General features: G+C 32.8%; 2 protein-coding genes across 2 annotated transcripts; one reads left to right on the forward strand and one right to left on the reverse strand.

Moving 5' to 3' along the window:
- The first annotated feature begins 1,720 nt into the window (after window positions 1-1,720).
- Window positions 1,721-9,313, forward strand: LOC133176969 (UMP-CMP kinase-like). The gene is made up of 7 exons (XM_061312039.1): window positions 1,721-1,777; window positions 5,291-5,485; window positions 5,797-5,943; window positions 6,196-6,333; window positions 6,860-6,936; window positions 7,500-7,596; window positions 8,008-9,313. Exons 2-7 carry the CDS (start codon window positions 5,408-5,410, stop codon window positions 8,047-8,049), a joined length of 579 nt encoding a protein of 192 aa, XP_061168023.1. The 5' UTR covers window positions 1,721-1,777; window positions 5,291-5,407; the 3' UTR covers window positions 8,050-9,313.
- Window positions 9,314-11,308: 1,995 nt separating this feature from the next.
- On the reverse strand, window positions 11,309-13,139 carry LOC133177052 (uncharacterized). Its single transcript, XM_061312143.1, has 3 exons — window positions 12,165-13,139; window positions 11,879-11,996; window positions 11,309-11,597 (listed from the first exon to the last, which is right to left on the reverse strand). The coding sequence occupies exons 1-3, from the start codon at window positions 13,137-13,139 to the stop codon at window positions 11,542-11,544; spliced, it is 1,149 nt and encodes a 382-aa protein (XP_061168127.1). The 3' UTR covers window positions 11,309-11,541.
- Between the last annotated feature and the right edge of the window lie 739 nt (window positions 13,140-13,878).

Genomic DNA, 13,878 nt, shown 5'->3' on the forward strand with positions numbered 1-13,878 from the left:
TCATAAATTATATTGGGTTGCATAAAATGAAAATTGTTGCACGAAAAGATTTCAATTTCAAGCTTTATTTTGAGACTTTTGTAATTTATTAATGATTTTAAGAGTTATACTTCCTGGCTTGGGAGCGGATATCCTTAAAATACAGATTTTTACAATACTGCAAAGCGCACTTTGCGCTATTGTAGAGATCTGTATTTTAATCAGATTGTGAGATCTGCACACTCTATGTATTAACTGCAGATCTGAGCTCGCTGGTCTGGAAAAAATTGGGACTGGTTGCCTATCCTTTTTTCAGACCAGCGAGCTACAGATCAGCAGCGATCTATGCATTCAATGTCCTCTTCCACTACACTCCTCACCCATCATAGTTTTGCAGGATTCTTTAATCAGCACTGTATATCATTATCGCAAGGCACAAGTTTTGTGTCCATTCTATTTCCACAAAGTCCGGATTTGTGGAAATAGAATAGACATAAATCCTGTGCCTTGCGACAATACACTATATATATATATATATATATATATATATATATATATATATATATATATATATATATATATATATATATATATATATATATATATATATGCTATTTTCGAAATAATCTTTCGTTGGAATTAACATGAAATGAACACAACAAATTGCGGTGTTCCATGTCAGCCCCATAGGAAGTAATTTCATTGGTGGTGCGGGGGGGGAGGGGGACTAAAAATTCTCTTTTCGTATCAGAGAGTGTGAATTTGTATGAAAGTTTAGTTTTTGGTTATATATATATCTAGTATTTTTCAATTTTAATACGTTTTGAATGTGTCAAAGAAAACATTTTGTGAAAAAAAATCGAAGAACCCTTTGGGTACGGAATGCCGGTGGGTGGGGATCCCGTCCCCAACACCTGTGCAGCTGACATTGCTACAGAGGGGGCACAGCTGTAAATTAACTTTTTTGTTTTCTATTCTAAAGAATACGTACAGGTAAAGTTATTGGGGGCACGCTTCCCTCGGGGCCCCTCCCGGTTCCTACGGGCCTGAAATTAGTAATCTACGCAAAGAATGTGGGCGCATTTAATATGGATTCGGCAGGAATGTAAACATTTTCATTGATCCTCTAAATGATACTTTAGCATTCTATAAATGATATACCAAGATCCCTTGATATAAGAAAAATATTTTCCTGATATTGAGTTTTGATTTGCTAAAATATGCAAAGAAACATGCCTAGATTAATCATTTGATAGACATTTTAAAAACACCTTTTCTATAAATTTGCTATCTTTGGGTCATCTCCCCACGAATTTAAAACCGTTGTGTAATTTTCACTATTTAAAAAAAAAACTATCAAATTTTTAGTAATGATAAAGTGTTTGTCAGTTAAATTTAATTTATTGATCCATTGTTTTTATACTAAACTGTATAAATGTATGAACAATTTATATGATTCTTATATGTTGTGCCTTTGCCAATTATTGTAAATGTGTTTGTGCAGGGACCTATATACTGGTAGTATATAGGTCCCTGGTTTGTGCCAATAAAATATTGTATTGTATTGTATTAATCTCGACTGTGTGTACATAGGAAGGTCTCGAGAACCAGGCTATTTAGTATATGGATGAACCTTTTTATGATTTTTCTAGAACAGGCCCATAAGACTAAATCAATATGAAAGAAACAAGCCACGAACGAGTTGCCGTATAATAAACCGGAAGTTGTTGTTGCAAGTTTACCTAATCCAAGTACTCGTGTAACAAAACCGACAGTTTTTTGCAGTCTGTATATATTGGTATGATTTTTATGTACATCAAAGTAAATTTACTAAGTGTTGAAAATTAACTTTTAGATTAAAACACAGGCAACTGAAATTTATCAATGTTGCAGTTATTATACAGTGAGGCCAATCTAAATCCCACCCCTTCTTAATCTATATACATAGAAAGTGGTGGGATTTTTTTTTTAAATCTAGGGCTATATTGATTTATTTGCAATTTACTGATAAAATTTACTATTATACCTCTGTGAATTTTTTCTACACAAAAGTATGACAAATAAATCATCTATTTTTTCTAAACAGCCCCTACCGTGGAATAGTTTTTGTGCTGTTTGCCCATGGTAAAACAGTCATCAAACTATTCACTGGAAGCATTCCATTTCCCTCGTTTTTAACGTAGAACCTACGTCGTATGACGTCATACTGAGAAAATTAGTTTAGACTGCTAGATCAATTATGACGTCATAATTAATTTAATGTTACTTTTCCTGTAGTTTCTTCAAGAATGTCTCATGTAATGAAGTTATACACAACTGTGATAATGTGAATGACATGCAACTATTTTGAAGGAAAGCAAAAATCCTAAGAAATCTAAATAGTACAAAATCTTGATGAAAAGTGTCTGAGTCAAAGATCTGTTAAAAATTGTGTGTAAATTTTGTAATGTCTATCATGAAATGACGTGCATTCCCTTTCATAATTATTTGTTAATTATTCATAATGGTTGGTGTATAATAATAATGTTTCCCGAAAATATATTTTTTTAAAATAAAAAAATACATTTTTTGATAAATATTCACATTGTAAATCTGAACGTAACCCCAAAACAGTAATTTAATAATTCAATCCTGTGTAAGTGCAAAAAGGTCAACAAAAGAAGTATGGATAAATAGAATGTTCTCATTCGTTTGTGGGGAAAGGTATATATTTTAATCACTTTTTGTAATTATTTGGGTATGTTCTTCATCATATTAAAGATTGAAAACATTCTGACAAAGACTTTTGAAAAATATTTACAAATTTAGGTGGTAAATTGACTCAAAAAATATTGAGCACATTTGCCTATATTCGTTGAAATGTGGACTTAATCTTTTATGTCAATTGAATAAAAAAGAATTTATTCTTGAATAATATTGCTTAATATGGTTCAGTTAATAAAGTCTATAAACGACGATGTTTGAAGAAGTATTTTAGTGATTTATTATATTCTCTTTATGACCAGTACCCCTAAAAATGGCTGAAAATATGTAGTCGCTGTGTAAAATTATCCTTCCAAGTCTCACAGACTGCACTACATTTAATAACGAAGAAACATACCATATATTTTTAGCTGATTGATAAGCGAGAGCTAATTTATCATTTTGAAAAGTTTGAAAATCTTGTGACAAAGACTTTTCCGACATAGGTTCTACCTTAATCTCAAAACTACCCGGTATATGGGTTGTTGTATTGTGACGTATCTGGTTTGTGACGTAACAAAAGTAAAGTCGGCTTCGGTATAATAAAACACCTATTTACTGGCTATGAGGACAATAGTAAGTTTATCGTCCCCCTCGACAGCAACTATTTCCCTCGGCTGCGCCTCGAGAAATAGTCGCTGTCTTGGGGGATGATAAATTTGCCATTGTCCTCATAGCCAGTAAATAGGTGTATAATATGCCTTTGATGAAAAAAAAGGTGCTTTGAATTCGCGCTGATACATTCTCTTGATTTATATGTAGTTTTCTAGTACATGTATCAGATTAACAATTTGACAAATGCAGAACAAATAGAAATTATTACACAAGAACATAAGACAAAATTCTTTGTAGCATAGTAAAACTTGGTATGATATTGTGATTCAGGTGACTGGCACACATATTGTAAGCTGGTAGAGTAGTCTATGATAAGTGTAACTTACCAGGTATATTTTACCATCTTAAATATAGGCAATACTTCTTAATAAGAATAAATTCTCAACAGTTGTTATTATAAGATTTACAATTGTAAAAATGTTATTATTAACACACATCCTGTTTTAAGTTTTATTATAAACTACTTATAATTTTTTTTTTGCCTCACATCAATAAGCTTTTACAGATGCTTCAATATTGTTTTTAACAACCACAAAGTCTTTATTTTATGACACAAATTTAAATAGGTATCAACAATAGATATTTTTAAAGCCTTACATAGCTGGATAACCTGAGTCTTTTTTTAAAATAGATGTACGATTTAAACATATTTACCTTTTTTAGCTCATCTGAGCCGAAGGCTCATGTGAGCTTTTCTGATCGAAATTTCTCTGTTGCCTGTCGTTGTTGTGCACTTTTCACATTTTCATCTTCAAAAGCATCCTTCGGTGGTGTAGTTTCAAGTTCATTCAAATCATACCCCCCCCCCAACTCCCAACCCCTTTTATATTTAAACTTTTCAATACTGAACTGATTTCTGCTTTTTCCTAGCCAAAGTGCTCAGGTGAGCAATTTGGCCCTTGGGCTTCTTGTTATAAACTGGGGGTGCTCCTAACACAGGAGGGATTTCCAAGAAGAAAGAATGAAAGACATAATCTATTTCAGATAATAAAGAAATTTAAAGAATCCACTCTATTTTAGTATGTAGGATAAAGTGCCTGGGGTTTATCCTTAGATTTGTTCCGTAGCTATTTGTTTCCTTTTTAATTTTAATTTTAAAAAAATGTCGTAACTAGAGTTACTATATGAGTAGATTAATCTTTCTATTTTTTTTTTCTCTTTTTTTTTTTAATAAATGATACTCCTCCTTAGTAAAACTTTGAATAAACTTTTAAAATTTATGGAAAGAGCAAGAGCCACTTAGGGCCTTTTTTGGCCCTGTGAATTTCTGAAAATTCAAAACTGTATAGTTTTAGTCAACAAGGCAATGAATAATACTTGAGCACTTGGTGAATGAATATCTACTGAAAATGACGTAATTTTCTTTCTAGTCAATGCATTATGACGTCATGAATTGCGTCATTATTCACATATCCTGAATATTTCTTCAAAAATAGCCAAATTATGCTGCCATTTTTCAATATTTCATATACAGCACAACCTCCGATCCAAAATGTGTAAATATATTGTAAAAGAACTGTTAATGAAGATTATAAAACATATTTTAATTTTTGGATCGAGGGGTGTGCTCATATTTTAATCCTTTGCTGAAGGTTCTCAAAAACACCTGTTTTCTGCGAAATTCAATAACATTGTAATTTCACACAACCTGTTTTTCAATGCCTGGACTCTTCAAAGGAAATTCTGTTGTATAAACTGAAAGCACTAAGTGTCTACTTTATAAGAATGTTGAAAATGGTACACGGGGTATTAGTCAATAAATTGGTATATCTACAGGGCCATTTTATGCATAAAGTGAACCTTACTCTTTAGAATACAGCAAGATATATAATTTTGTTGGTGCAACTTCTCTTCAACAGTTAAAAGTTCAAACCAGTAGAGACACTGTCTCACCTGCAGTCAGTGACTTCTTTTTTATTCCATGGCTAACAAAAGTGTTCTGATTATATTTCAGATTTAAACTGAAGGCTCCAAAATTGGACTACTGAGACAATTGCAAAACCCCCTCCTGAGTACAATAAGTAGATTTTGTCAAACCCAGTATTCCTCCCTAAGTGGGGTTGTTCACAACATGGCAAAATATAATGTGATATTTGTACTGGGAGGACCAGGAGCAGGGAAAGGTACACAGTGTGAATATATTGTCAGGGTAAGTGACTAAGTTCTTAGTTCAGCTGTACACATTGAAACTTTTTAGTATAAAAAAGCATTTTAGAAAAATGAAAGACCCTAACTTTCAAAGCAATGAAGATAATCTGCATTTTCACAGAAACCAAAAAAAAAAAAAAAAAAGAATATAAAGTACTGAAAAAAAAGTGATTGGATTGGGTGGTTTTGATGGGTTGATAGGAGTACTGTACATCTAACGAATCGTTTTTTATTGTTGGCCTTAACATTTTTAAATGCTTGGATTCAGGTTTTAAATGAATAAAAGCTTAACATTAATATTTGTTTTTCCAGGACTTTGGTTATGTGCATTTATCAGCAGGTGACCTTTTGAGGGAGGAGAGACAGCGTCCGGGGTCCCAGTTTGGGGAGGAGATAGATGGCCACATAAAGAATGGAACCATAGTCCCTGTCCAGATCACTTGCTCTCTACTAAAAAGAGTTAAGTATAGTGTGCACTATGCTGTAAAATACATTTTCTTACAACTATCATTTTGTTTTAAATTTTTTTATTTTCATTACAAAGCATTACTTTTTGAAGGAAAATTTGAAGTTATTTCAATGTAGAATGCAGAACAAAGTAAATCCAAGATACAACAATCTAGTATATTTCAAGACTATTATATAAGGATAATAAGGTTATATTTATTTATTTTGACACATATATGTACCACTGTTTTTATCAAATCACAGGCCATGGAAAACAGTGGCAAGAATAGATTTTTAATTGATGGATTTCCGAGGAATCGTGACAATTTAGATGGCTGGAATAAAGAAATGAGTGATGTTGCCAAAGTTATACGAGTGCTGTTTTTTAACTGTTCAGAACAGGTGTGTAATATTTTTTAAAAATTCTATTTATATATTACATAAAGGATAATTCATCTTGAAATTATTATATAAAGTATATTGGATGTATACTGAATAAATTCTTTATGCAGAGAATAGGTTTATGATTGCATGATAGGTTATTTATGTGCACAGAATAAATTGTTCATGCATGAACATAATATATCAAAGGATGTGTGTGTACAAAATAATGTGTACATTCAGTGCTGGTTATCTTGAGAGAAAAATTTGAGATTCATGAGAACCTGAGTAAATGAGGTTAAAATACATGAAGACAAAGTGGTTCAGACTTTCAGAATAAGCTCACTTCAACATATCCATGATATCTGATGTATTGATGTTAAAGATACCAAAGTTGTTCAAATATGAACAAAAACTATACTGTAAATGTACAGTATAACACCTTCACTAACTTGAATGTACCCTTACCGGGTAATTAGTTTTATATATCATGAAAAATTACAATAGTTTGATTTTGTTTCTCTCAAGCAGTCTCATGTATTCATAGGTATGTGTGGAGAGGTGTTTGTCTCGAGGGAAGACCAGCGGAAGAACAGACGATAATGAAGAGAGTCTTAAGAAGAGGTAATTAATGCATTGGGTTGGTAAATTTTTATTTTTTCATTTGCAAAATATTTTTACATACTTATGATTTTGTCTGAATGTTTAGAAAGAAAAAAGAAATATATAATCAGTAATCATTATATCCTTTGATCAATTTTACTCCTAATGTTTGTTCTAAGTTCATTTCAAAAATAGTCCTCAAGAGTTTAATTAGGGATGCACAATTTTATCTGTATACTGGTATATCATGATTTTTTTTATTGTATGGCATGTATCTTGATACAAAGACAAAAATAATGGTATTTAGTACATAATTATAAATATGGGAAATAATTAATTTTATTGTTCAGGCTTTTGAATTACAATTACCAGAATTGTAAAATGTAAAACAGTAAAACAACTGCATCCTTGCATCCAAAAATACTTCACTACTACATAAATAAAAATGAAAAATGTGTAGCCATATTTTCAAACCCTATTGGCCATACCCATCCCTCAGTTTAATCCTTGTGGATCAGGATGTCAAGTTTGTCATAATGAAGGTTACCTTATACAAGAACATGATATATTTTCTACCTTTTCAGGATAAAAACGTATAATGAATCCACAATGGATATCATAGAACATTATAGAAAGTTGAACCTAGTTAGTGAAATACATGCTGAAAAAAGCCCAGAAGAGGTAAGTGTTTGAAGAAAATACAAGTGTAAAATACCTTTTAAAATCCTCAGAAATCCACAACATTGCTAGTCCCATGAAACAATTTTGTTAAGGGAGGGGTAGGGGGTACATGTATAGAATCAGAATGCCTGCTTTGTCAATCTGAAATCCCACTTTGTGTTTAGGTGATATCTTTGTATATGAGAAACTTATATATAGAACACAAATTTTGAAACAATAAAGTTTTCTATTTGTTTACATAAGTCAAGGTAACAGGGCTTGAAAGTGTAAAAAATTTGCCAAAGGTCTGCAGGTGTTTTTTTTTCTTTCTTTTTTTGAGTTAACAGTTAACAGGTGAAAGCTTACAAGATTGTAACAATGTAGATTATCAAACAAAATTAAGTACAGATACATGTATTTATTTCATTACAGGTGTTTGAGGAAGTTAAGAAAGTTCTGAATGACTTAAAGTGATCTCAACACTGGGATAGTACTGTGATTGCACACAACTTTGCTCTTGGTTTTATGCCATGCTCGCCTCAGGAATTTTATGACACAACTTCAAATCTTTTCATGCTTGTATTAATGATTTTATCGTTTTATAAGAATTAATCTAAATTATTTATCTGCCATTTCTTAGGATCATAACATTGGTTTATTGACAGAATACTTTTTTGAAACAATTTTACAACTGTCATGTTTAAATTTTTCATTTTGTAATACTTTTTGGGTATTAGTAGGGTAGGTGTGATTTACTGCTTTAGTGCAAAAGTTGCATGTTTATAAAACTACTTTTATGATATCTTTTGTTTTTTAATGTATTTTTTTCTTTGTTATTAAATTTGTTATAAAAATTAAAATACATGTACTAGGGTTTTTTTCATAAAAATATGTGTACATGTATATAACAGCAAGAATCCGCTACGTGTATAGTAAAACTCAAGGTGTTGTGCACTTTGGCAAAATATTGTAGTCCCCAAATATTTTCTTAATTTGTCTAGAACATTCTCTAATCCGGATATTGTCTAACCTGGTGAATTGTTTACCTGACGGCTGGTTTTAGGCAAGTTTTACTGTAGGTGAAATATAAAATGAGGCTTTCATCTATGTGCAATTCATACCTACCAAATAAGGAAAATGCTTTACATCAATATTTTTGTATTACAGTTGTAGAATTTGTTGTAGATTTATAAGCAGTGGGCAGATATTGTAAGTTCCCAATGTTTAATTATTTTTCTTTTTATAGAATATACAATTATGAAATCACTCTGTTTTCATTTTCTAAGGTTTATATTCTGTCAAATGCATCATGAGGAAAACTTGATTGAATGTTTAATAGAATGTGGGTTTTTTTGTTTCTAAAGAAGTAGATTACTTGCAGTAAAAACAATAATCATTTCCAATAGAAAAATTCTTTAATTTGTCATTTCATAAAGAAAACCAAACAAAATATAATTTTCCTTAAAAATAAAATTGACTCACATTTTTAAGATGTATTAACATAATTAGGCATTCCGAAGAGAGTGAACATATTTTACTTGTGCAGTATTTGATTACATTTATTTCTGTGTACCAGATATATAACCAAAGTGAGCCTCATTATTTTTTTTTTATTAATCATTGAATTGCTGTGTAATGTCAAAGCACCACAAAGCTTTACTGCACAGCAGAGGTTTTTTTTTTATATTTTATGCTGGAATTGATTTTTGAGGGAATAAATAATGTGATTTTGAGCAAATGGAAGGTCTTGTTATCACTTACATGTATTTACAGCACCATATGCTGCAAAGTTTTCTCATGGTCATTTCCTGACCAAAGGTCACCTGATTTTCCATTATACCAAGTTACATGATTTCTGACCAATATCTTGGGCACTCTTTGCTTGACAGTTGTCAAACTATATACACAGGTTTGCATATTGATTTAAGGTCACATACATGTAATTTACTGCTACACCAACATCAAATCATTTCCTACAATTTCTGCTGGTTGTGTATGCTAAGATATCAATTTTTATTTTTAGAAAAGGACAAAGGTGACTTGATTTTATACTAATAATCACATCTGATTATTTATACTCTTAACAGACTGTAGCAGTTAGACAGGTTCAATTGCCCGTGGCCAATTAGCTCAGTTGGTAGAGCACCTGACTGGAGATACAGGGGGCCTGTTTTTGAATCCCAGTCTGGTCCATTGCATTTTTCTCCTGTCCTGTCATATTTGGTGCCTTGCCATAATCTGGAAGTGACAGGTGAAAGACCTGCCAGAGAAGAGCCTGGGTTGGCATCTTAGTGGGCCAAAGACCTTTACGGAAGGAGGAATGTGCCAGTCAGACAGGTTTGATGGCAAGTGGCCAGATAGCTCAGTTGGTATAGCACCTGACTGGAGATTCAGGGTGCCCAGGTTCGAACCCCAGTCTGGTACATTGCATTTTTCTCCTCTCCTGTTACAGAACAGGAGAGAAGACATTTAGGAATCAGCTAATATGACTGTCCCACATCCAAGTTCTTGTCCAGGCTACATAACTTGATGTAAAAAGATCAGAAGCCCATACTTGGGAAATAGGTTGATTATGAACTGAAGATTTGTCATGACCATAAGCCAAGGTCATTTAGACCAGATCAAGGTGAAAGTAATAATGTGTGCAAATTTTTGTCTGCATAACTTTAATGCAGAGATGGTAGAACCTCTTATTGGTCACAGTTTGATTACAGCATGAGGGTGTGTGATGGCCCTGAGCCAAGTTTATTTGGACAGGACTGTTATTTAAAAATCACTAATTTTCATGGGGTCAAATTTTGGTGGTTTTAGAAAAAATATAGCTTCATGGGGATTTCATTTCATGCCAAAAGAAGTGCATCATGGTGGACATGAATTCTTTGGTCTCTTCATTTCACGGAAAACAATGAAAATTATCCCCACTAAAATTAATGATTTTACAGTATATGTATATGAAAGGATACATGTCTGATATTGCTCTCGGGCTTGTGTGCCCTCAACATAACTGTCAATATAATCATAATACCATATTTTTACTATACTGTGCAGATTTCTTTTTTAATTTTGTATTCCGTTAAATAAAAATTAATTTAAAAAAGTAAAATAATGAAATCTCTTACCATTAAATTCAAAATAGCAGTGCTAATTTGTTTTCATAAACAAGAGGCCCATGGGCCATAACGCTCACCTGAGTTACTTTGGCCCTGCTGTTCTTCACCAGACCCCCCTCCCTTGTAATACCTATTGTGGCCCCACCCTACCCCCGGGGGCCATGATTTGAACAATTTAGAATCTACACTACCCAAGGATGCTTCCACATAAATTTCAGTGTTTCTGGCCCAGTGGTTCTTAAGAGGAAGATTTTTAAAGATTTTGCCTATGTATTTCAATGTAAAACTTTGATTCCCTATTGTGGCCCCGCCCTACATCCTGGGGCCATGATTTGAACAATTTTAAAATCTACACTACCCAAAGATGCTTCCAAATAAGTTTCAGCTTTTCTGGCCCAGTGGTTCTTGAGAAGAAGATTTTTTAATGACCCAGCCCACCCTATTTTTGTCTTTTCTTAATTATCTCCCCTTGTAAGAGGGGTTGGCCCTCCATTTCAACAATTTAAACTCCCCTTCACCCAAGGATGCTCTGTACCAATTTTCGTCAAAATTGGCTCAGTGGTTCTTGAGAAGAAGTTGAAAATGTGAAAAGTTTACGGACATACAGACAGACAGACGGACGGACAACAGGTGATCAGAAAAGCTTACTTGAGCTTTCAGCTTAGGTGAGCTAAAAAGAGCATAATAAAATTATCAATCTTTCAAAGTTGACAGAAAATGTTTGGTTTCTGTATTTCAGAAATAATGTAAGAGGTGCTATGTTAATCCTGTACACTAAAGACATAACTGAATTCTATTCTTCAACTTTTTCAAAAGCGGCAAATATCTTCTTTTGTTCTTTCTTTCATTATAAAATTCAAGTTAATAACTGTACAATCTGTCTTGCTCTTTCAATCTTTACTTGGTCTACCTCTGTAAAAGAAAATTATAAATGCATTGTCAAACTGAATCACACAATCTAAGCCCCCACCCCCTACCTTCCCCAAATGACATAAAAATGATCACTCTGTCTTATTTACTTCATCAACCTACCTTCCAACACATATGGAAGCATTGAACTGTTACAGTTTAGTGCAAGAATAAAATAAAAATTTTGACAATACTGGTAAGTGTATTTTAATATTTTTTGTCTTCTTAAGGAATACATGTATATCTAAATTAAGTTTGCAAAAATTAACTGATGAAAACTTTACCATCTTTGTCTCCATCCTCCTCTATGATTTTTTCTGCTTGTTCCACAGTGACCTCCCTTGACCTTCCTTTCATTCCATCCAGATATGACAACAGTACTGTAAAGTCCTCTTTGGTTACCTATAAATAGACCACTGAAAATTTTGAGTTTCTCCAAAGGTTTAATGAATATTTCTTTTTAAATTCAAATTGGAAATACCAGTATATGCAAAAGATAGAATCAAAATGGTTCAGTATGCCAATTCAAAAGACAAGTTGTGGATGAGATATTTAAATAAACTCTAATACCTTATTTTCACTGTACATATTTTTCAGTAGCCACACTTGTCTGACTTTCTGGAATTTCCAGCTTTCTCTGTTGTTTGACCACTGATGCAGGTATTCTGATGCCAGTTTGTCGGCCTTTTGCTCTGGGTCGGATGATGTCTCATCTGTCTGATCCGTTCCTTCATTCCTCTTTTTCTTCTTACTCTTTTTACTCTCTGTGATATTCGTTTTTTCCACTTCATTGCTATCTCCTCCTTCACCTAGCACAGTCTTGTTTTCTTCATCTTCGGCTGCCTCTTTCTCTATATTTTGAAGTTTTCTCTTCTTTTTCTTCTTTGATGTAGGTTCCTCACTTTGATTAAGTTCAATATTTTTTCCACTATCACTCTCAACAACAAATTCATTTTCTGCTTCATTCACTAGCTTTCTTTTCCTTTCCATTTTGCTTTTTGTCCTTGTCGGGATTTTGTCTAATTCATTTCCTTCCATCTTTTTCTCTTTTTTCTTGTGCTTGATTTCTGTATCATTTTCATCTTCCTCTGATCCCACATTTTCCTTCAAATCAATTGTACTTTCCTGACTGTTTTCTTTATGTATGCATTCCGATTTCTTCTTTTTTGCCTTTGATTTTTTTGAACTTTGGCTCTTTGTATCTTCTTTTGCTATATCAAATGACACACTCTCTATAATTTCTTTAGCCACTGACTTTGGTTCATCTTTCCTTGCCCTCTTTTGCTTCTTTTCTGATAACTGGTCCGTTTTCCGTTTGCCAGATGGCACTACATCTGACAATTGGTTTTTACTTTCATTCTCATGTTTACATTGTGTGGCTTCATTTGTAATTGATTCAGGATCTCCTGCCTTTTTCTTTCTTGATTTGTGAGTTTTACCGTCATTCTCAGGTAATTTTTCTGCACCCCCTATTTCTACACATGCTGCTTTCAGTGCTTGTTTGGTGTTTTTGACTTTCTCTCTTTCTTTCGTCTTCGACTTCATTGAATTGAAATCACAATTATTATATTCCTTTCAGATTTACTTTTATGAAAAGATTAAAAAAGAGTTTTTTCTTCACGATTTACACATCCTTTAACTGGTTGTCAACATAGCCATAGGTTTGTTCTTCAGTATTGTGCGGTTTGTTTCAACCTCATTATTTGTAACCTATGATGGGAAAAAAGTAAGGGATTTAAATGAATCAATAACCAATAAAAAGATATCGAAATATTGCGAAAAATAGCAGCTGAAAAAAAATTGGGGAGAATGCAAGACGAGTCTTTTTTTGAGGACGAGAACATTGGCATCATGCATTGATTCAACTACAGTATCATACTTAAAAAATCGGCGTAAAAAAATTTCATGATATTGGTTTTATAGTCTCAATCTGCCATTTTCTGTCACTTAACACGTATTTTTTTTTTTTTTTTTACCTTAACAATCAGTCTGTACACGACACGAACACACGTGCTTTGAAGTAAACACTTATTCTAGTTATATGTATACCGATCCCGATGTATGATAATATTGAAAAAGGACAAGTTGCGTCTTATGCCAAATTCGGACCCGTGTCAAAATTATGCTCTGTTCACACGGAGAGTTTAATTCGCAGTAAATAAATGCGAAGTAAATTAATGCGAATTAAGCCCTGTTCACACGGAGAGTTTAATTCGAATTAAACGTAAGTTACTGCGAATTAAATTTGATCCGCGTTCACACGGAGAATTTAATGCGAATTAGT

The sequence above is a fragment of the Saccostrea echinata genome, unplaced genomic scaffold, assembly GCF_033153115.1.
Source record: "Saccostrea echinata isolate AGI-Se365-2 ecotype Australia unplaced genomic scaffold, CSIRO_AGI_Sech_v1 ptg000086l, whole genome shotgun sequence".
Taxonomy (NCBI): Eukaryota; Metazoa; Mollusca; class Bivalvia; order Ostreida; family Ostreidae; genus Saccostrea; species Saccostrea echinata.